The sequence below is a fragment of the Lineus longissimus genome, chromosome 2 (genome assembly GCF_910592395.1).
Source record: "Lineus longissimus chromosome 2, tnLinLong1.2, whole genome shotgun sequence".
Taxonomy (NCBI): domain Eukaryota; kingdom Metazoa; phylum Nemertea; class Pilidiophora; order Heteronemertea; family Lineidae; genus Lineus; species Lineus longissimus.
In genome coordinates, this window is record NC_088309.1 from 22944849 (window position 1) to 22966525 (window position 21677).

Sequence of the window (21677 nt, forward strand, 5' to 3'; positions counted from 1 at the left end):
GGCTACAGGAGTTGTCTCTAAGCCCAGGTTTGGCTTGTCTTCAAGAGTGACCAGAGGCAGGAGGTTCTTGGTAGGAGTAGGCTCCAGGTGTTGTCTCTAAGCCCAGGTTTGGCTTGTCTTCAAGAGTGACCAGAGGCAGGAGGGTCTTGGTAGGAGTAGGCTACAGGAGTTGTCTCTAAGCCCAGATTTGGCTTGTCTTCAAGAGTGACCAGAGGCAGGAGGGTGTTGGTATGAGTAGGCTACAGGAGTTGTCTCTAAGCCCAGGTTTGGCTTGTCTTCAAGAGTGACCAGAGGCAGGAGGGTCTTGTTATGAGTAGGCTCCAGGTGTTGTCTCTAAGCCCAGATTTGGCTTGTCTTCAAGAGTGACCAGAGGCAGGAGGGTGTTGGTATGAGTAGGCTACAGGAGTTGTCTCTAAGCCCAGGTTTGGCTTGTCTTCAAGAGCGACTCGAGGCAGAAGGGTCTTGACGATGTCTCTGGCCTAGGACAGGTATGAGTTGGCTGCAGGAGATGTCTCTATGCCCAGGTTGTGCTTGTATTCGAGGGCAACAAGAGGCAGAAGTGTACCAGTGTTGTCTCCGCCTGAGGACGGTATGAGATGGCGACATGAGTTTTTCTCTTTGCCCCGGTTGGAGCCGACCCAATATCAGATCATAAAAACTGATAGAGTCGGATGTTATATGACTAGTTGATATTGTGAACATCTTGTAGGTCGAGTCTCAAACTTGGGTGTTACATAATAACTCCTGTACAATAGCAAACAAACCAACAAGATAACATATATAATGGTACATGAAAAGTTTATTAAAAACTTTGTAAAAATACAACAGTAAGCATGCGAAGAAAATATTCTAAGACTACAGTTCCTTTTCATCTAATGGTAAATATAATAGTATCCTAGTTTACATGGCTACATTATGTAATACTTAATGTGGCCTTGTTTGGCACCACATAATAGTTCCGTCTCCATACAAAAGTTCATAAAAACTACACTATACACTAGAACCTCTCTTTTAAGGACATTCTCGGGACTGACAAATGCTGTCCTTTATTGGGAGGGGTCCTGATTACAGAGGTCAAATGCAGTGGAAAAGACCAGTTTGGGATCAAATGCAGTGCCCTGAACAGAGGTGTTCGCTAAGGGAGGTTCCACTGTATTAGATTTGACTGACAAAAAGAACACTTGGAGACACATCTTTATCATAGATTTTGCAGATATAATAGTTATAAACTCATAAATACAGTTTAAATGTAATTTGCCCAGATACCAGGTTGCCATTAAAAAGTGATGGCTCCTAAACAGTTTTACAGTATACATCCAATCTGTCAAGAACAACCCACATTCATAGTTTAGCCTGCCAATAGACTGTATTAGTATTTGTTTACAGATGAGCTTGAATAATCGTTTAGAAGAATTAAACTGTTGCAAAAGTACCAAATAGAAATGATACATGTAAATGCAAGAATACACAATTCTAACCTCATGCATAATCAAAAACAGAAATGGCAACAAGAAATTCAACATGCAAGAAAGAATAGATAGAATGATAAATCAAAATGTGTGTATGAATGCATAAAGTGCTACTTTCCTTGATAAATAGCTGATGCATATCGCACCGTACTTGTGAAGAAAAACACCATATGTTTTGGCTTGAAAAAAGCTAATAACTAGAAAGAAGACTTGGATAGATAATTTGAGGTATTTCTAATCACTGCACTGAAGAAAAAAGGCCTTATTCGGGGCTTGATTCTGCACAAAGCTCAGCTAAATTCATGGAGGCAATAAAAAACCCACAGGTATGGATGGGCAAGGACATGTCCCAGACCTAGCAGATTATAATGAGCTTCCAATTTTGGAAGACAATAGATCATGGAGACAAGATAGATTACAGTTAAACCCATATTACATGTTATCAAGCATAGATGAGGACGAGAATGAATATCTTCAGAAAACCATGAAGACGCACTGTTTTCAACTGCATATCACAAGCTAATCACTTTTAAGAGATAAGCTAGTGATATGCAGTTGAAATCTATACTTGATATTACTTAAGACCTGATTCCTAACTTTTTAGGACAATCTCTCTCTGACCAATTTTGTCACCAAGAGACATGCTTACTCTGAGCATAGGAAAACATGGACGGTATTGCAGGAAGACTTCATTTTAACAATGCAGCCAACTACAGTATAGCAGCCTTTGATTTAAAATACAAAACCATGTCATCCACCTGTATCTCAATAAACGTAAGGAAAATGTATTCTCTTGTTCTCAGTTCGTGAATGTTGTACATTTAACACCAAACTCCAACAATCCAAGTTACTTGGTACGGTATATTGCATCTACAACGCCTTGCGTAACGATATCTGGCAAGCCACCTGAAATGTAAGGAGATTATAATGAAGGCAGGGTTATATTACTCAATAACACAACCAGAATAATGTTTCAGCTTTTACTAACTGGTCAATACGTACTGCACTTTTCACGAAGAGACTTGGTGCTTACAACAAACTGTTTCCCAAGATGCCTATGTTTTTAGGGATGTCAACACATTCAGAGTAAAATAAACACTAGACACACAGGATGAAATTTAGGAAGGTTTTTACCTTTATCTCAGCTTAACTATCACATGGGTGGTGTCGAATTTTATCTATAATGATGTTCAGGCTATGAAACGGGCAAGTTGGAAGTTACAAGCACACTTTGTAAATTCCATCTCAATTAGATACGAACCTCTTTGCTGATGGTATTTGAACATTGTGTCCTTAAATGCAATGACGGGTTGGTGGCATATGCCATGATGGCCACTCAACTGATCAAGGGAGCTGAAATACAAACAGAAAACTGAAGAAACTGAGTTTCACTGACTGACTGATGGTATCTAGCCAGAGGTGCAGAGTGATTGACCAGGTTGGCAGCAAAATCTGTCAAGGACGGTGCTCCGACAGAAAAGTCATCAACAACTCCATGAATCTGCCTGGGGTGTAATTTATTGTCTGGGTGGTAATATGCAAAAACATTTGTCCAGGGACCGTGCCTGGTGAATAACAGTACTTCTCAACTTACTCTATGCTAGTTGCCAATGAAAGTTTGTCATTGGATGACAGAGATATTCCTAGAAAGGATATCAAACTTTTAGGAATCTTTCCGGAATCTAGGATGTCCTGGAAATAATAGGAAACAAGGAATTACAATCACACACAATAAAATGGCAGAAAGACTGTTGATAATGGAAACTCACCTCAATCCATCCATTACACCAAAGCCCAAGTTAGGGAAAATTATATAAATTGATAACGGTGAGTTTATGTGATTGTGAGGTGAGACACATAGACATACCTGCAAATAAGTTTGAAACATCTGCCTTCTCTGCTCTAGAACTTTAGGATGTCGATTTAAAACCTTCTTGGGCGGAAAGTCTGGAGTCTTTATAACTTTTTTTAGCTGCAAATGCAAAAGATGAATGAATATGACATGAGTCATGATGTTACATGCGTTTCCTGTGACGGAAACATTACATGAACAAAGTTGTCTATAAATAATGTTAATGCCTGCTTGTATTTACCAGATAATTGACAGGTAAGGATGGTGGTGCCAGGGACTTCAGTATAAAGTTTTTTCCTGGATCAAGATTTGACAAAAGAAAAAGACAGGAGTGTGTCAGACTTGAGCCAGAGACCAACATGTATCGACCAAATGGTTTACCTCAGTAGACTGATCAATGACCGAGGTCCTACCTGCTTATGTAAATCTTCAAATTCACTGTAACGTTTCTCCAATATATGGCACCGTCTCCCGATAACAACTTCAATTCGGAACACCTGAGAAAAAAAGATAACAATGATTATTCAATGGATTCAAAGACGAAAATTCACGTAGGAGTGCCTCGTCTGCAACCATCCCCACCCACCCTGTGCAGTATTGGCACAATGTATCAACGATCATGTTTGTGGATGCATGTACCTACAATCATATGGGTGTGTGTAATGTGTACAAAATGTACAGCAACTTACTGTGTAACTGCTGGACGCATCTTCAATCTTGTGAAAGGACGGAACATAAACAGTGATCATCTTCGCCTTGCACCAAGATATTCTACACAATCTTAAGATTCTAGAAACGAAAAATCATCACAATCAAACCAAAAGAACACAATAAAAAAGTTGAAAAATGGTCCCGGATCTGGCCAGAAAATATTAAAAGGTGGTCGCCATTTTGTCTATGAATCACGTGACGAGTAATTGGTGCGAAATCGGCAGCCTGTCACTCAGTCGTTAATTGCCAATTAAATCCAATATGATTGATAAGTGATAGGTATGTACTAGAGGTTTTTAGTGACAATGTCTATCTGGGTATATTGTTGCAGGCTTTGTCTGTCAATCTGGGTGTATTGTTGCACGCTTTGTCTGTAAATGCAGGTTTATTGAGTAGCTCTTTTGGTTGTTCCTTGGCAGCTAACATGCTGTTTCTATTTTTAGAACAAGCACATGGCAATGTTATTATGGTTTTGCTTGGTGAGGGCCTGGGGGAATGGGGCAGGGTGTTCGGGGACATAGCCACACCCGTGAGGATTTGCTGATTGCTTTTGCAGGTCTGCATGTGACAAAAGATCTTGCTTTTGATGAAAATCGACTATTGCAGCATGCAAGCAGCCCATACCAAACTTTTTAAGCGGCTTTTGTCAAATAATGAATTGATTGCCAATTCAATATTGGAGCTATTCACACCTGCGCCTTGCTGATATTATGTGATAAATAATTGCGCGTTTGCAGAGGACTGTCGCCCATTTTCAGCAGACTGAGGGACAAATTAACGCATGTCACTGCGATAAATATCTCAGTTTGAGGTGCAGTTGTACTCGCTATCATGATTACAGTAGAACCTCTCTAGTAAGGACACCCTCGTGACCGACAAGTGCTGTTCTTAATAGAGAGGTGTCCTGATTAGAGAGGTCAAATTAAATGGAAACACCCATTTTGGGACCAAAACTAGTGTCCTTAATAGAGAGGGTGTCCTTAATAGAGTGGTGTCCGCTAAGGGAGGTTCTACTGTATTTGTTGTGATATACAGTAGAACCTCTCTATTAAGGACACCCTTGGGACTGACAAGTGCTGTCCTTAATAGAGAGGTGTCCTGATTAGAGAGGTCAAATTGAATGGAAACAACCACTTTGGGAGGGGTTGTCCTTAATAGAGAGGTGTCTGCTAGGGGAGGTTCCCCTGTAATATAAATCACTCCATGTAGTATTATCAGTTCTATTTTGATTATCCACATGTTGGCCTTATTCTACTTAAGTTTGAATTTATCTCAAGTAGGTGGTTAGGATTTTTGACTTATCACTGAAAAGTAATAACATTAATTGATGATCCCTAGCTGTCAATCAATATCAAATCTCATTCTGGTAAAAATGTTGTACAAGTGAACTTGAACTTTTACTAGTAAGTATTGTGGAACCTCCCTTAGCGGACACCTCTCTATTAAGGATAACCTCTCTATTAAGGACACTAGTTTTGGTCCCAAAGTGCTTGACTCCATTCAATTTGACCTCTCTAATCAGGACACCTCTCTATTAAGGACAGCACTTGTTAATAGAGAGGTTCTACTGTATAAGTGTAGTTCCGGTTAGTTCACATGTCTAGCAGGACACATCACACTATCACCAGAAATTAGAAACACTAGAAAATATCCGACAACAACTAAGCTCAGTTAGTAAATACTACTTTGTATATGTTTTACTAGTACAACTAGTAAATACATGTAAGAATCAAAGACAAGTTTACTAGTGAACTGCAACTAGTACTGGTAAGTATAAGTGAAGTAAGTAGGCCTACAACTAGTAGGTACAGAGACACAGAGTTCGATGGACTTCTTCTGTTAGTATGGGACTTGATATATATGCAAAGGTTTTATACGAATTATAAAAGCAAACATGAAAGCAAAAGATGACTCCCAGCCAGACTTCTTGAAGTACTCAGTCAGTATAATTTGTTTACTATGCCAAATGTATTCCAAGGTATAAAGTCTATGATATGAATACCACCAATTTTTTTTGCAATTTCATTCCAATATTATCATGTCATCATTCAAGTCTATACAAACATTCTTGCTGTAGAACCTCTTTCTATTTGGGTATGAATTGCTCTCAGTGAGGTCTGCTAACTATCCGATCTAACATCAACCTCATGAGGAAATCAGGGGTTGCTTTGCATTCTTGCAATGGGTGCTTCCAAGGCAATCCTCTTGACCCTTAATAAACTGTGTCCTGCATGAAATATTGACCAATGACATATTCATATATGATGTTTATATCAGTGACTAGAGATATTTTGAGGTTGTGGTTGGTTGCACTCACCAAGCATTGTGCCTAAATCAGATAAGAGATTTGTAATGAGATAGAAATGAACAGTTTTGTGATAGATGTGTAAGCCTGGATGATCATCGTTACATCCATTGTTGGTGATTTTATTGGCGAGTTACTGCTACTAAATACATGAGAACTGTCTGCTTATTCTGATATGTGCTATTCAGGCAATAAAACATTCATATTTCAAAAAGAGTTGTACGAAAATTTACCATGTCTCCTAAGTGGCTTGGCTTAAAAGGACGGCAAACATGGGAGGTTGTTTCTTTAATGTCACCTCAAATTTACTGATTCAGTAATAGTCTTTAGGTGACATGTAAAACAAGAATTTTTGGTTGTGCTTTTGTGCACCATCTTAAACCATAGTAAATAAAGACCAGAATTGGTGACATGTTTTAAATGGGATAATGAAAATATACTCAATGGCTGCAGCCTTGGAAGAAGTAAAATTTAAGCTTATAGTAAGGACTTTAGAAAGCAAAGTATCATAGCAAACTCCTTAAGAAAATATACCAAATACGTAAAAGGTATATGTCAATATTTGAAAAAAGTCTGATTAAACGTGTGATCAGTTGCAACTTTTGGATTGTACTCCCCCAGCCCACTTTCTCTTATTATGATTTAAAGTCTAATTAAGGCAGTTCGCTACTGGGACCCAAAATGGCATAGCATGTTAGTCCTATAGGTCCACATACCCCCTCCTGGGGGTAAAATAAGACTGTTAAGACGGTTTAAGGGCAAATCTTTGGTTGGAGGGGGCCCATGAAGCGTGTTTAAGGCATGTTGCATGCCTATGATAAAACTCGGGCAGTTTTAGGAGTTTCCAAGGTAGGCCTAATTATAATTAGTGTCACTCCAGCAGGGCTAGTTGAGACTATGTAGATCTAGTCAGCGGTGGTCCCCATTATTGCATTTTTGTCGAATAGTATTCAGTGGTTAAGGTTTTTTGTTATTTTTTCAAATCAGGATTTATTACATGTATGTAGTCTACATTTTGGTTGTACTTGTCAGAAATTCACTCACAAACCATGTCCATCATATCCATCTGTGTTCATGACACAAAGAGATAGGCCCACCAAAATGACAGTTTGACAATGACATCAATACAGTTGGTTAGACTTGTACAATATCTTTTAACTGTAATTTGAAGTTCGGTGATTGGCTTTTTGAAAAGGAATCTCTCAAGCCGGCACACTTTTGTGGGGATTTGATAGGTTTTTATTCGATAGGCCTTTATTACCAATCTGTTACAATCGGGCATACCATTAAGTTAGTGCCAAGGCCTATGCATGATTGTTGTCTGATTTGATAGCTGTGTCTTACTTTAGTGTCAAATTTTATGGATACTTGTGTCGATAGTGTTTTACCCAGCCTGGTGTCGTCAAATGTAAGTTGTTTTATGATGATGAGACGAGTTACACAGGCCAAGCCTTATTTTGTCTTTGATATTGCCAGTAAGCGATAGCTCAGCCCATGTAATTTTGACCTAGTTCATGAGAGCTGTCATTCTGAGAATGATGTGGTGTGTTTTTTTCAACTGCCCTTTCTGCAATTCTCTCCCTTCCCCAGTTCATTGAGTTGTCCATTCCAGTTTATAATTCAGGTGAGCAACCAATGCATACCCCTCGGATCAACTATATTCAGCCTCTGCCCACCAGAACTGTGCCTAAAGGAGACAATGTCACAATCAGGGGACAATATCACAATCAGGGCCAATAGTTTTATCTTGCAGTCACAGTGTGTTTTACCGTGCAGTCTCAGTGTGGCAATTAGACATTTGGTCTAAAAAATCTCATGCTGTCTTGCTAAGTTAGGTCTCAAAGGCTTATATAGATATGTTGTGTGGAAAATCCCTGAGCACAGGTTTAATACCCCAGCATGTTTACTTACAAAGGTCCTTAACATAAATCCAAGTTTACTCAGGGTATGGTAGAACCCCTGAGGGTCCAATCCAACCCACCATATTTTCATAACAGCACATAAAATTAGAGGAAAACATTTCCAAATGTAAACTTCCATTGTCATGTTTGTTCACAAGGCAAACTTACCATGATGATCTGACAAATACTGTATTGATTTTTTAATTGAATTGAATTAGAAAGTGGTACCAAAAAACAATGATTTCTTAATGAAATTCGATTCTCGGAGGATGTATTTCTAGTTTTGTCATAAAGAGGGGAGTGGGTGTTTACTTTCGGAAGACTGTTGAAACAAGGTTGGGTGAAACCTAGCTGCTTCATGAAGCTCAAATAAAAAAATTGGTTTCGTTCTGAAGTTTGCTGTAATCAGTGGTGTCATGTTATAGAGACTGCAGTGATACCCGGCCATCACTAATAAAAAAACACAAATTTTCAGTATCTTTATTTCAGTTTATGGATAGCGGGAAACAATACAGAAAAGAATAATGGATGAAGAAACAGTTGACGGAATGACTGTCCAACATGGAGAGGGAGAGCATGTGCTTTGCTGGGGCTGCTCTGAGTTTGGCCAGCATGGACACAGCAAGAGAGAAAATATTCCTGGACAAGATAGTTGGTTAAAAACGTTCAGCGGGCCCTGGGACAAACGGGCAAAGTACTTCTCCTGTGGGTCCAGCCATACTGTTGTCGTGACAAGTGAGTGCTTTGATTATACAGTGGAACCCCAGTTGGCGACCACCCTGCTATGACGACCAAGAATCGCCGGTCCCGAATGGTTTCCTCTCTAATTAACATAACAAGACCCCCGGTAACATGACTACCCCAGTTTTTGAACTGTCTGAAAGGTGAAAAAATTTCTGAGTCCAAAGTTTTTTTTTCACTTGTTTTTTTCTGCTAAAAGTGAAGCAACATCATCGGTCCCAAAAGTTTTTGACTTTGAAAATTTTGGTGAATTTTTTTTTTGAACTGACTGAAAGGTGAAAAAAAATTACCATTCATCTAAAAGGAGTGGTGTCTTGATACTCACAGAGTTCTGTGCAGAGGGCGCCACAGATAAACATACAAAATTGTCCATAGACAGTTTATGGAATATTTGTGTGCATTTTCTGATCAATTCCAGAACCATGGCTTTGTACAGGAACTCAGTACAGTTCATTGGAGATGAATGGGTATTATCTCAAGACACTTCTCCTTCGAGTCTCAGTCAGGTCAGGATGGACCATTGCTTGACTGCTTAAAACGTTTTCTCGCTAAAATTTATGACCATACTAATCTATGTTAGGAAAGTAAAGGTCCATTAGTTAACTTTGAAAATGGCTTTTTGTTAGGGGATCAAACTTTTAATTTTCTGAAAAAATTTAAGTGTTTTCTGTATCAAATGTGTAAATCCCTCATTAAATAGGTATTTACTTTAATGTTTACTTTATAAATCTCTGAAGCTGCATTTATCCAAGTTGAGCCCTTTTGTTGAATATTCATAAGGTAAAAGTGTAGAATGCATTGTCTGATTTTCGAACTGGGTTTTCAGATTTTATTGCCAGAGATTACGTGGATTAATTTCATGGTGTCCAGCAGCAAGACGAGAAATATTTTGCAGCGAGAACCTTTTTGATTTTGGTGAAGGTCCTAGTTATTATAGCCTCTCTGGATTTCAGGATTTGCACTTGAGAGTTATAACTCATTGCTATTGACTCAATGGAATTAGAATTTTTGTTTTAATTGCAGTGAATATTTGGTCCTGACTTGGACCAGGTGGTGTGGGATGATGATTTTTAAAATTTATTTGTCATTGTCACCAAACTATAGAGATAGATTGTGTGATTATGGCTGCATCTATGCATCATGGTTTTCAGGAAATATCCTGTGGTGCTTTTCCGATGGCTATCTTGTCATTTTTGTAAACGTATCATTGAATTTGAATATGGCATTTTTGTGTGTGAAGTAGGTTTTTAAATGGAGAAGAGAATGTCAGAAAAAGTGTGGTTAAAATGCTACCATAAACATATGATAACTGAAAGATTCAACCACATTTAAAGTTTTACGAAAGTTTTATCAGGAATTCTTTGTGCTCCCTATCGGCATGTCGTCCAATTTTTGCTACCACGCATCGCCAACCAAGGTTCTGGCTGTAGTTCCGAGATGGCAGCACTACCATACATATGAACTTCCCACAGGAGGCCCTTAAGGGCATCAGACCTGAAGTCGGCGTCTGTTGATTGCAAATGATTGAGAATGACTGGATGTCTTCTTTCTTATCAATATCAGGCAAAGGAAAGAATGCCATATTTATGAGACTTGAGAAGAAGACCCTCGTTTTGATACCCTGAGACTGTCTGACCGTTCAGGCATGAGCAGAAATAATCAGTTGATAAACAGCTCAGTTGACTGGAGGGGGTACTTCAAACTCCAGCATGATTTCTTTCAATAGGATAAGGAGACCATTTGTCCTCTATGGTCCTCTCAGTTCTCATATTTTAGGGTCAAAGCTGAGGTTAAAAAGAATTTTGTCTATTTGCCTTGGGCGATTGGTTACTTGCATAATGAGGGGGCCTGTCCTCGTGCTGTGGTGCAAGCTGTCATATTGGGACAGAGAGCGTGTTATCAGCATGTTCAAGGACTCCGCAGCGGCACGTGCTGTTCAAAAATGGCACGCGCCAAGTTTAGAAAGTCAATGGTTTCATGATTGGAGAAATCCAATAAAGTGATGTGGGTTAGCACTGCTAAGAAAACAGAATATTGGGGTTATTGATTGATTGATTTATTTTAAAAATAGGTGGGAAGTTTTTTTGGCGAAAAGTTTCCAATTGAGTGTTATATTCTGTTTTTAGGCTGTCGTAACAAGAGCTATCAGTTCATCTTTATTTGTCAGTATCTATTCTCATTGACTCATCTTAGATGAGACATAAGTTTGGTCAAATGCCAGCCCGGCTTGCAGTGAATGTGACGTCATGGAATGACCGGCATCTTTTGTTTTAGAAATAAACTTGATGATTCATGTTTTGACATTCTACAACATTTCACCTGCAAAACAGTGATGATGTCCTTGGTTCTACTTAAATAGTGTAGGTGTAGGTGGCAGCAGTTTCTCATTTCACACTTTTAACACCTTACAATTTTACTGAGACTTAGATTAAGCAACATGATATCTGACTCCCCTGCACTGAGGACATTTTGGAGCTGACTAGGACAGGGTTGATTGGTCTTTGCGGCTAAGTGGATAACCCTGGAGGTACCCCCCCCCCACATTCAAGTTTGTCTTTTTAGCTAGTTAGAAGTCCTTGAAAATCAGCTTGAGCCATCCTATGTATTCAAAATTGCATCATTAAGACCAGCATTGAAGTGTGTTGGCCAGAATTGAGAATTAGCCTGTTAATACAGCCCTGACTCAGCGCCATTGCTCATTATGCCCCGCCACAAAGGAGGTGAAAAGGTAGAGACAATCTAATTATGAGAGTATCAAGGTGAGAGCGTCGAGGTCCCGATGTTAAAAGCAGCACCCATCTGCTCAATCAACATGAGCAAATCAGAATTCAGACGAGAAAATTGCGTGAAATTTTATTAGCAGATATTCTCTCTGTGTTTTGCTGCATAGATTATCTTTTGGAAGATACTTTTTTTTGTGATGAGAGTTTGTTTCATGCCTTTATCTAATTTACATGTACTTGTTTTAAACTTCAGCCTCTGACAGAATTCATCACTCAGAAATCTATAATGCCAGTCCCCCCCACCTCACTTTTACCATCACCAATTTTCTGTGATTTGGTCATATCAGAAACATAAAACTGATGAAACAATAAACTTGAAAAGAAAAATTGTGGTTAAAAAGAAGCCGAGAAATCGATGAACTATAGTGATGGGTGTGGTCGAATTTTAACCGACAAAGATGCGTAAACTCTTGGCTTTAGGTTGGGTGTGGTACTATGACAACGTAGGGAGGTTTCCTTTAAAAGATCAAGAAGACATGCAGTGGATCAATAAACTGATTTTGAAAGATCTTCTGCACAATTATTGAACTAAAATGGCCAGTGTGTCTTTGTAATGTGAGGTGTGTTACATGAGACCTTTTCTCTAAATTATTTAGAACAATAAAAAAAATCATTGAGTTTATATCTTGATTCAGTTACAATCTAGCTGTGAAATGATATTGAGTTGTACATGTTTATAATCTCAATGTCTTGGAGCTGGGTCGGCTTCCATAAGAAATCCATACTTCAATGTTTGGACAAAACAGTTCTTGTGGCAACAATGATTAACAGAAGTTGGTGTTTTATTTTAAACAAAGTTGATTTTTGGCCAGATGGCATTGTGTTCAAGGACAACACCCAGTGGGTTTCATGCAGTGACCTTCAAAAAGAAACCCCCAGGTCAAGATGGACTGCTTTGCATTTGCCAAAAAATGAACCTTTCTTCTTAATAAACTAATAGATGACACTGAATTATTTCACCAGAAATATCAAGTGCATGGTTGTGACTCTTTTGCTCGTTTCAATCAAGTTAGAAGCCACAGTTATAATTCATAATCAGTCATTCAAAATTTACCTGAAAATCGTGACTTGAAATAGGTGTGCTCTCACTGTTGTGTTAGATGAGTGATCTCCTCACAGTTCACGAAGTATTCAATACAAGCTTTGGTAGAAGGATTACCTTGTATAGATTTGGAGATGCTCTTCATATAAAGAGAATGAAAAGAGAATGAAACAGTCCCAATCAAGGAGAAAACATGGTCCCTTCTCAATTTAATTGCAATTCAATGAGAACTCCCCTTGCAAAATATCAATTTTCTTCAGTATCACAACTGCCCTCTGAACCTTGCACAAGGACACACGCGCCAGCTTTTCTTCAATCATTTGTAGCCCTTTATTGTAAAATCAACTCGAGAGTAACGCACAATAGCCGAAAGGCAACAAAGGAGAGATTTTACTGTGATATTCAAGTATTCTGCCAAAGAATCTTGAAATTTTATCCTTCATTTCATTCGAATAGCTCGTTGAAGATTAGGAAAAGAACAATCATGAGATTTGAATTGTCGAGATAAGATGTGGTGGAGAATCATGCTGGGTTCACATTTCTATTCATGCCACAGATGTTGAAGGAAAACAAAAACCTCTGGACAAAACGATGAAATTTGGGCTGTTCTTGCTAAAGTTATTTCAAACTTCAAATCGTTTGAAATTTGACGAAGTTCTAAATTTTGAATGATTGTATTAGTGCATCCTTGTATGAACATTGTGGTTGTGCGTCACTCTTTTCATCCCCTAAAGAACATTCTTAATTACCGCCCAGAAGATGAGGCAAATTTTTGTGGTCCAATCACAGCCAAGCAAACAATGGAACTTGCACTTGCCGCGAGGAATCAGGCATCTTATAATTCCTTGGAGATTTGCGGTAAAGAATTGTAATTTCGATCTCACCAAGTGACTTTTAATCACCAAACGAGGTGTATAGATTTTCAAATGTGATGTACTTGTTCAAAATTTGAACACGGTTATGAGGAGATACCCACAGCTGGCGGGTGCTTTGCAGGGTACAAATTACATCAAAATGATAATCATTATAGGAAGTTGAAACTATACCACTTGGGGCCAGCTGGCCATATTGCTGATGCCCTGAAAAATGTCTTTGATAGAATTTATATTTTTCAAAATGTGGTGGACTTTTTATCTTGCTTCCATCTTACTTGCAGTTTCCTAAATTTGTGTTGAATTTTCTCAAAAGGTATCACTTAAATATCATATTTAGCGCAGCGTATGCATATCTTAATCAGCTATTCAGCCTTTGTTTGGTCATTTAATCCAACTAATCTCATGAATTTATCATATTTGATTCAGAAAATGATAGTTTCGTATCCCCATATTCCCGTATGGTCATTTTCAGGATAATGGTATCAAATCTGATTATGTTTTAAACTAGCAATCGGGGAATCGACACATTTTCAGAAATTCCTCTTTTGAAAAAGCGTAATTCGACTGATGTAATCTTGCGTCACATCATTAATGCAATTACTGACAATGTTTGATAAAATCTGATATTTCTTATTGGTGCAAAGCTACACCAAAACCTTGATTAGTTCAAACAATAGTGGAAGTCTTACTACAAATCCATGAAAATGGAGAAAATTGGCTATCGATGTCCATTATGGCATGTCTTTTATCGTTTTAGGTAATTCAGGAAAGTTATGGTTATTTCTTATGTGTCTCTCAATGGCCGTTAAGATTTTATCGTGAAAATTCAATACAAAGTAATGCATGTCATCATAAAGAAATTGTTTGATTATATCACGATACTGATTATTGTTTGAATAGCAATCTTCTGTACTGGTCAAAAGTAATGTATCTGGGTTGAGGAATTGAGGTGTGGAATTTTTTGAAAATGTGATGATATTCAAATCTTTATGGTCCTAACCATTGTTAGAGATAACACCGGTCATTTGAAGGCTAGTTCCGTTCACTGGCTGCATTCCATAATGATATGATAGACCAAGCAGGAGGTTGATTTACGCTCCTTAAAATATTTCTTGCAATATTATGTGATAAAGACAATTTTACTGCTGCACATGAACAACTAAAGAAGTGCTTGTAACTGGAACTATAGACACCAGTCACCTAAAGAAGCCTGAGTATAGTTAGCCTGACATTCACTTCTTGATCACCACCATGATCACAGGTTGAGAGGTTCTCTTACTGCATCAGATAACAGAGTCGACTTTTCCCATCACTTCTCCACGGAAGCAATATTTTGTCTTTCTCAGACCTGTCATGGACATGAGTGGAAAACCACAATCAAAATTCAGTTTTTTGCTTCTGTAGATTATGAAAGAAATCCAGGGAAATCCTCGAGATTTGGTGATTGCAGTCCGGTAAGATCGTAATAAGATATTAGGAGCCAGAAAGCTTCTGTTATATCCTAATAAGATCATCTGAGCCAAAAAGGACTTCCTCTGCCCGAATGTCCATTTTTCGTGAAAAGTTTATTACCACAATGAATATCAAAGGTCCTGCACTCCACGATAAATCATTGTACCCTGTCTCCGCTCACAAAAGACAGCCGAGAAAGATTTTCACATCTTTGTGGTGGCTTAGTATTTTGACAGGCTGTGGTTTCATTTATTACAATGATGACAGGAAATTTGTTTTGAGGGATTTTCCTAAGCTGTAAGTGATAATTAGGAATAGATAAGGGAACAGAATAATAGGTGAGAAAACAGATATCATTATGAGCCGAGATGACGAAAGCCCGGTCTTTTGCGATGTGCGAAAAAAGAATTATGAATTTTTCGCACCCATGGTGTTCTTTTCTTGCCCAAGTTAGGAGTATGACTTCTGTTATTAACTTCAGGTATGATATGAAATTTCATTGTCAGGAATACAGTGGTGGTGCAGGATTGATTTGTTGGCAGATCTGATGCAAAAAAATGGCTGTCACTTAAGAGGTTTCATTCATATTCATAAACTATATATTATTGCCCAATTTTTCATGCGAATATGTCATCATTAGTGTCTTTCGTAAACAAAGGGTTAATTTGGTGAAATCGTGGCATGACACAGAGGAAACAAAGGACATCACATTCGTTAATTGTCTTGAGGAAGCTCGGAACCCTCTGACATCACCGGATCAGGAACAAGGGCTAGGGTCAGCCGGCAGCTGCCGCCAAATGCTCTCTGACCCCTAGTCTCGTTTTCACTCATAACTAATCAGTTCATACACCAGCATCAACCAATCAGAGCCATCCTCACATCTCCAGCATTTCATATGTAATTGACGAAGTGCTCGGCTCTAATGAGATGCATTAGAGGGGAAGATGTGCCTGCGGTATTGCGGCTTATCGTCTCGTTAAATGATGCGTGATTCACGCAAATGTCGACAATATTTGATACATCAGTTTGGGAGATTCTTGCTTCAAGTCAAGTACAGATTGTAAGCTTACCTTTTCAAATTTATGTAAGAATAACTGCTCTGCAAATCATGTTTTGCTTGATTTTGATGGTGTCATGTAGGTGGTATAGGGAATCTCTGTTTTACATCTTATCCGAGGATATGGCAGCAGTCTATGACGTGTCTGTGGCTTGAAGGGGTTAATGATATCCTCCGAAGCCCTTTGTCCAATATTGGCTTGGTATTGACAGAGATCTGTCAGAGAGACTCTTCTCCAGCCTTATCAAGACTTGCCTCAAATTATGACTCCAGACCAATCAGACACAATCAGTGCCAATGGTATCGCCAGTTTATACCCATAATGCCCAATCATCGCCACTTCCAACGCCACGTTACATCCTGGTCACTCGGGCGATAAAGATGTGTAATCCTGCTAAACAATATTAACACATCATTTGATTATTCTGATCTATTTTACATGTATAATAATGAGACCGGGCGCAATCGTCCTGTGATCACTCCAGTCATTATCTATGGTCAGCGGTGGGACTGACCTACGCCGGATGACTGACCTATTCATTTGGTGTAAACGCTATCTAAATGAGACTGACAAGGAGATACTGGAACTGTAACCCTGGACAATGCGCCAGTTATTTGACTTGGTTATGATGTGGTCAGAGCTGCCACAGGCCTTGTGACCTCTAAACTCTCAGGATGATGCACTTGTGTTGGAACAGTTGCAGCTTGTGTCAGGGTAGCTGGACTAGCTAATGTGACGTCCTGTGCCAAAGCCTACCATACCCTGGCATTATACACTGTACCATCACACACTTTTGGAAGCAGGCTCCATAAATAACCTGTCACAAGGCAGAGTTCTTAATCAACCTTATAAAAAGGGAAGTCTTCCAAGTAGAGAGTGGGTTAAACCCATCAAAATTAGCCCAACCACCATGAGCAGGAATGTTAAACTGCGAGAGTAACCGAAGGTGACCCGCTGACCACATCTGATACTGGTACCGGTCAAAGAAATATCTTACTAATGACTACGCTGTTAATCTCATTAGTAGTGGTCTCGGGCAAGAGGGTGTGACTCTACGGGATGAGAGAGTTCAAGAAGCCCCTGGCTACCGAGGCAAAAATCTGCTGGAGTAGTGTGGTGTAGCTTCTTCTTGCCAACTTGCAGTTGTTGGAAATCACTTCATTGCCAGTGTGAACTACTGAAGCTATCATTTTAGATATGGCATCTCTTGGAAGACAATGTGCCATGTTCCCTTTAACATTCGGGTTTCATCCCATGACTAGTATGATATTCCCTTGCTTTCCTGGTTATTTTAAGTGATCGAAAAGATCTTCTCAATGTGATAAAGATGACAAAGATACTGCAATTTGACCAGTATCAATAAGAAATGGTATTGATGATGATCATTTGTAAGAGTTCTAACCTTTCAAAGCATGATGTATTAAGAGTCCAAAAAACTTCTTAACTGAAGCATGAAGATGATACTGAGATAACAATGTTATTCAACTTGACTAAATCAGTTCTATTGCAAAGACAATCAGTTGAATTTGTATGATTTCAGACATTTTCAAATCGGAGCATGACGTTCTGATAGAATTTATAATTTCCCACTTCATTTCCAAAGTAATTCTGAGAATGCTTGTAGGTCTTCCACACAATTATGAGACATAACGAGTCCACTCAATAAAGCCCATGTCAAATATTCCATATTTTGAGTTCAAGATGTACAGTACAATGATGAGACTTATTAGGGACTTCTTGTTTGCATTGTCTCTTCTCTGCTGGATAGCATGTTATTGATGTCCAAAATACATTATAAAGGTTCTTTGTCTTGTCATGAGTGTCTTCATTAGACATTAGTATATGACTCACCTGAAAAATTGTGTTTCTGTGGTCAAGTTGATGGTGATGGGTGGGGTGGGGGTCGTCCTAGATATATGGTACGATTGATTAGTCAGAGAAACAGGGGCGCCCAGGTGTTTTTAATGTAAATTTTCCAAAATTCAATGTCCACTTCAAATAAGTTTGCCAAATAGTGAATAGATATGTGTTTGGGGGGGGGGGGCTGGTATGGCACCCCTGGCTGAATCGTCACCAGAGAATCTTGCGCATCTCCTCCCATCTCCATGCTACAGTGCTTATCCATTGAAGTTTATTTTCATCTTTTCACCAAAATATCCTAGGATTGGATTATGAGATCGTTATCAACTGATATGATGCCACCAAAATCAAAGGACCTAACGTCTTCAATCTATGGTTTCGGGATGCATCTTTTGTAGTTTTGATTGCCACAAATCGTATACCCCTGTGGCCTGATCTATCCTTTTGTGGAGATGATGAAATGAATGAGAAAAGTGTAAACCCTGAAAATGTTCCCCCTTAAAAAAAAATGTGAACAATTGTTTTAAACAATTTGGTCTAAAGTTACTTCAAATTGATAGTTCCGAATGATAGATTTTGTCATATGTACTACTCCTTTACATATCAGCCTCATTTCTTTGTGACGCCATCGAAATGACATCAGGGGGCAATCTCAGCGTTCCTGAGTGCTGTAATGCGACCCTCTTTTTTTCAATGCATCTAACTCGTTTATCTTCCAAATATTCCGTATCAGTAAATAGGCTGGAAGAGACACAAAGAGGGCCATTTGATGGTAAATAATCACTTCAGAACATTTCATTACCACGGAGAATCTCGTTACTCGGCGGGAAATAGGAAAATTGTCTCTCTTGTGTTAGTCGATGTCAATCTTGAACGCTTTTCTGATCTCTATGGCGAAATTACACGATATCTCTCCAGTTCTTACATATCTCTCGAATGTGTACTGCCTGATGAACGTGGGGATTATTTCTTTGGATCGCTATTGACGACGTTGTTTATGGAGAATGGAGCGTGATGATGCGTTCGCTGACCCTGGTGCCCCGAGTCGTGTGGAGAACGATAATGAAAATGAGTCAAGTCACAATCTGGAGTCGAGGGGTGATTCAGTTTACGTTGGGGTGCAAAGGCCAGGCGCAGAGTTGATAGACTGCGACTCTGGGTGAATAAGTCTAGCGCGGGTCGTTACGGGATGCTCTTTCAGGGCATAGCGTAATCTTTCCAATCTTGCCTGAATACTCTCACTCGCTGGCTTGTGAATGTTGTGCGGAAATAGGAAGATATGCATGATTAGTGTTCAGGGGTTGGGTGGGATTATTTCACCCGCTGACTTAAGGTTGTTAGGGGTAGAGGAAAACAGATGAGTTCCCCAGGATTTTGGTGTCAGTTACCTGAAGTGATTTTTCATTAAGTGAAGTTGAATCGTGGCACGTCTGGAAATATTAACCACCAAGTAGAGAGACACCATTCCTCGCTCCTCGATCATCACTGCACCAAATGTATAACCTAACAGTATTCTACCCAAGTTCTCCCTATCTATATTTTTTTCTGTCGTCAAAAGTCTAATTTTTCATTGTGTTATGGAGTAGGTGTGTACTTTTCTAACCAAAGACCTGAGTCTTGCTGAGAGGTGACTGGTGCCACTGCTGCTGTACACGTACAGCCTATTACAACATTCCAGCCAAGCTCACACCTCCCTACTTTTCTTGCCGTTGAAAAAATGTTACTTTTGATTGCATTAGCTTGGAGTTGGTTTGAAGGCTGTTCTGCCCGATGCTGGAGACCTTGATTTAGACTGGAGACCTGTTTGAAGGTGACAGGTGCCCCCGCTGTGCCACTACTGTTCCACACCAGCAACCTTAAAAAATTCCAACCAAGTTCTCCCATCTTCCAACTCATTTTTTTTCGGCTTAAAAAAAAAATCACTTTTGAAAATTACTTCTGAGTCGGGTCCCTGATGTCAATCATAAGTAAATCGTCATGACACTTCCTTTATTAATTGAAACTAATACAATTACGACTTGTCATTTCTTGCACTGGATAAAAAACACTGAAGTCATCAATGAAATGATTTTTTAAGCCAGGAACAAAATTGTCAGTTTTTTCAGGTAATTTAATTTTCTGCTAAAATCCCCTATAAATTGTGTGACAGTAAGGGCTGACCCCTCTGATGTCATCATGCCGTCCCCTCTAATCTCTTAGCAGAGCCTATTTGTGCCGCTCGTAATTGCATTAATTAACGTTATAATGAAGGTTGAGTTTTTTGCGCCAAGATTGGCGAGATACGACCAGGGAGTTAGGCATGCATGTCATGGAGATTTTCTGTAGAAAACCATTTGTTAATTGTAAAAAAAAGATTGAACTATTTCATTTCATTCTCCAAAGTTTTATTCTTTGGTTCGGTTTAACATTATGCTCGGTTTTTGTTAAGGTTCTGCCAGGTTTCTCAAGGTTCTGTAGGCATGGCATGGGTTAATACTCCCATCCTCCCAGAAGTGTTATTGTCATCTTGCATTTGAAAGATGTTGAAACATTTGGGGCCGGGTTCAGCAAGTGTCACCACATTGATGGCAACCAGAGTGATCTAGTTTCAACATCTTAATTAAAGGCTCTTCCAATCAACGGCAGAACCCGTCAGATTGCTATTCTGATTAATGTGCCATGCCCCTGCGGAAGAGTTGCCTGGCCTTACCCATGACAGTGTGTTACTTGAAATGCTTCCGGAAATGGTGAGTAAGATGGTTATATATGTTTCTACAGGACAATTTTGTGGAAATTTGAGAAATTTTTCCATTTTGATTCACATTATTGAAGGTTTCATTTATTGACGGGACCATTGATTGTGACTTACAAGATGTTCCACACATGACTGCAGCATCACCAGGGCAGTGATGTCATACTCCTGACCTGTCACCTCAGAACCATCACAAGAGATGACATCACGGCAAGCGGGGCAATCTAATTAGATGGGCAGTCACCATACGGAGATGCTGATGACCATTTATGGAAACATCATTTGCATTTGCTTGGAATGCTTTCTGTTTGAAAAATGTTGCCGGCAGCGTAATGAAGTGACTGGTCAACTTAAGTTGCTGAAACCACTAACGTTGGTCTTATAACCTAGGTACTAGGACGGTAACACAAAAAATATTGTATCCTTGAATCGGTGCCTAACTGTAGTCGCATGTAAATACACTCATACAACCTTGGATAAAGTATGCCTCCTAGAAAATGACCCCTCCAGGTTCACACTGAAGAGAAACTGAATGTTCCTCCTTGGACAATATATTAGAGTGTTCCACTCCTTCCTTCTGATGGAGTTGCTTTGAAATCTCGTTATGTTTTGTGCGCGCCTCTCCTAATGGACCACCTGACTGCGGACATAATTCAAATTTATCGCATCTCTTTCTCGAGTCCTATCATGTGGTTACACAATAATAGAGTACCTTGGTATTATTGTGTTCTTTATTGGCCCTCTCTTGTCATTTCTAACTGAATTATGGTCCAGATGGCCATTTATTTCGCATTAAGATGCTGTGTAGGTAACTCAACTGGCATCCTTTCTGTGGTGTGTGTAGTAAGTTCCCTGCAGTTACATGTGGCGTGAGTGTGGGGTGGTGTCAATCTCAAT

At 39.2% G+C, this 21677-nt stretch overlaps 2 protein-coding genes across 4 annotated transcripts in view; one reads left to right on the forward strand and one right to left on the reverse strand.

Annotated features, from left to right (window-relative positions):
* Nucleotides 1–781: 781 nt before the first annotated feature.
* On the reverse strand, nt 782–4201 carry LOC135483106 (sorting nexin-24-like). Its single transcript, XM_064763638.1, has 6 exons — nt 4011–4201; nt 3735–3818; nt 3337–3441; nt 3064–3161; nt 2731–2822; nt 782–2375 (listed from the first exon to the last, which is right to left on the reverse strand). The coding sequence occupies exons 1-6, from the start codon at nt 4068–4070 to the stop codon at nt 2317–2319; spliced, it is 498 nt and encodes a 165-aa protein (XP_064619708.1). The 5' UTR covers nt 4071–4201; the 3' UTR covers nt 782–2316.
* A 48-nt stretch (nt 4202–4249) lies between these two features.
* Nucleotides 4250–21677, forward strand: part of LOC135483104 (uncharacterized) — a 111072-nt gene continuing 93644 nt past the window's right edge. For 2 of the 3 annotated variants that reach the window (XM_064763634.1, XM_064763636.1), the window contains exons 1-2: nt 7628–7745; nt 8728–8973. In XM_064763634.1, the coding sequence (XP_064619704.1) occupies nt 8763–8973 (211 nt within the window). In that variant the 5' untranslated portion in view covers nt 7628–7745; nt 8728–8762. Of the gene's footprint in view, nt 4312–7627; nt 7746–8727; nt 8974–21677 lie in introns of those variants that run through there. The other variant, XM_064763635.1, reaches the window with a different exon arrangement.

Excerpts from the sequence above, each read along its gene's own strand:
- LOC135483106 (XM_064763638.1), bottom strand. The coding sequence starts at position 4,070 with ATGATCACTGTTTATGTTCCGTCCTTTCACAAGATTGAAGATGCGTCC. Across the intron at positions 2,823-3,063 it reads TCATTGGCAACTAGCATAGA|CTCCCTTGATCAGTTGAGTG; the intron begins GTAAGTTGAGAA and ends TTTGTATTTCAG. Across the intron at positions 2,376-2,730 it reads CAAATACCATCAGCAAAGAG|GTGGCTTGCCAGATATCGTT; the intron begins GTTCGTATCTAA and ends CTTACATTTCAG.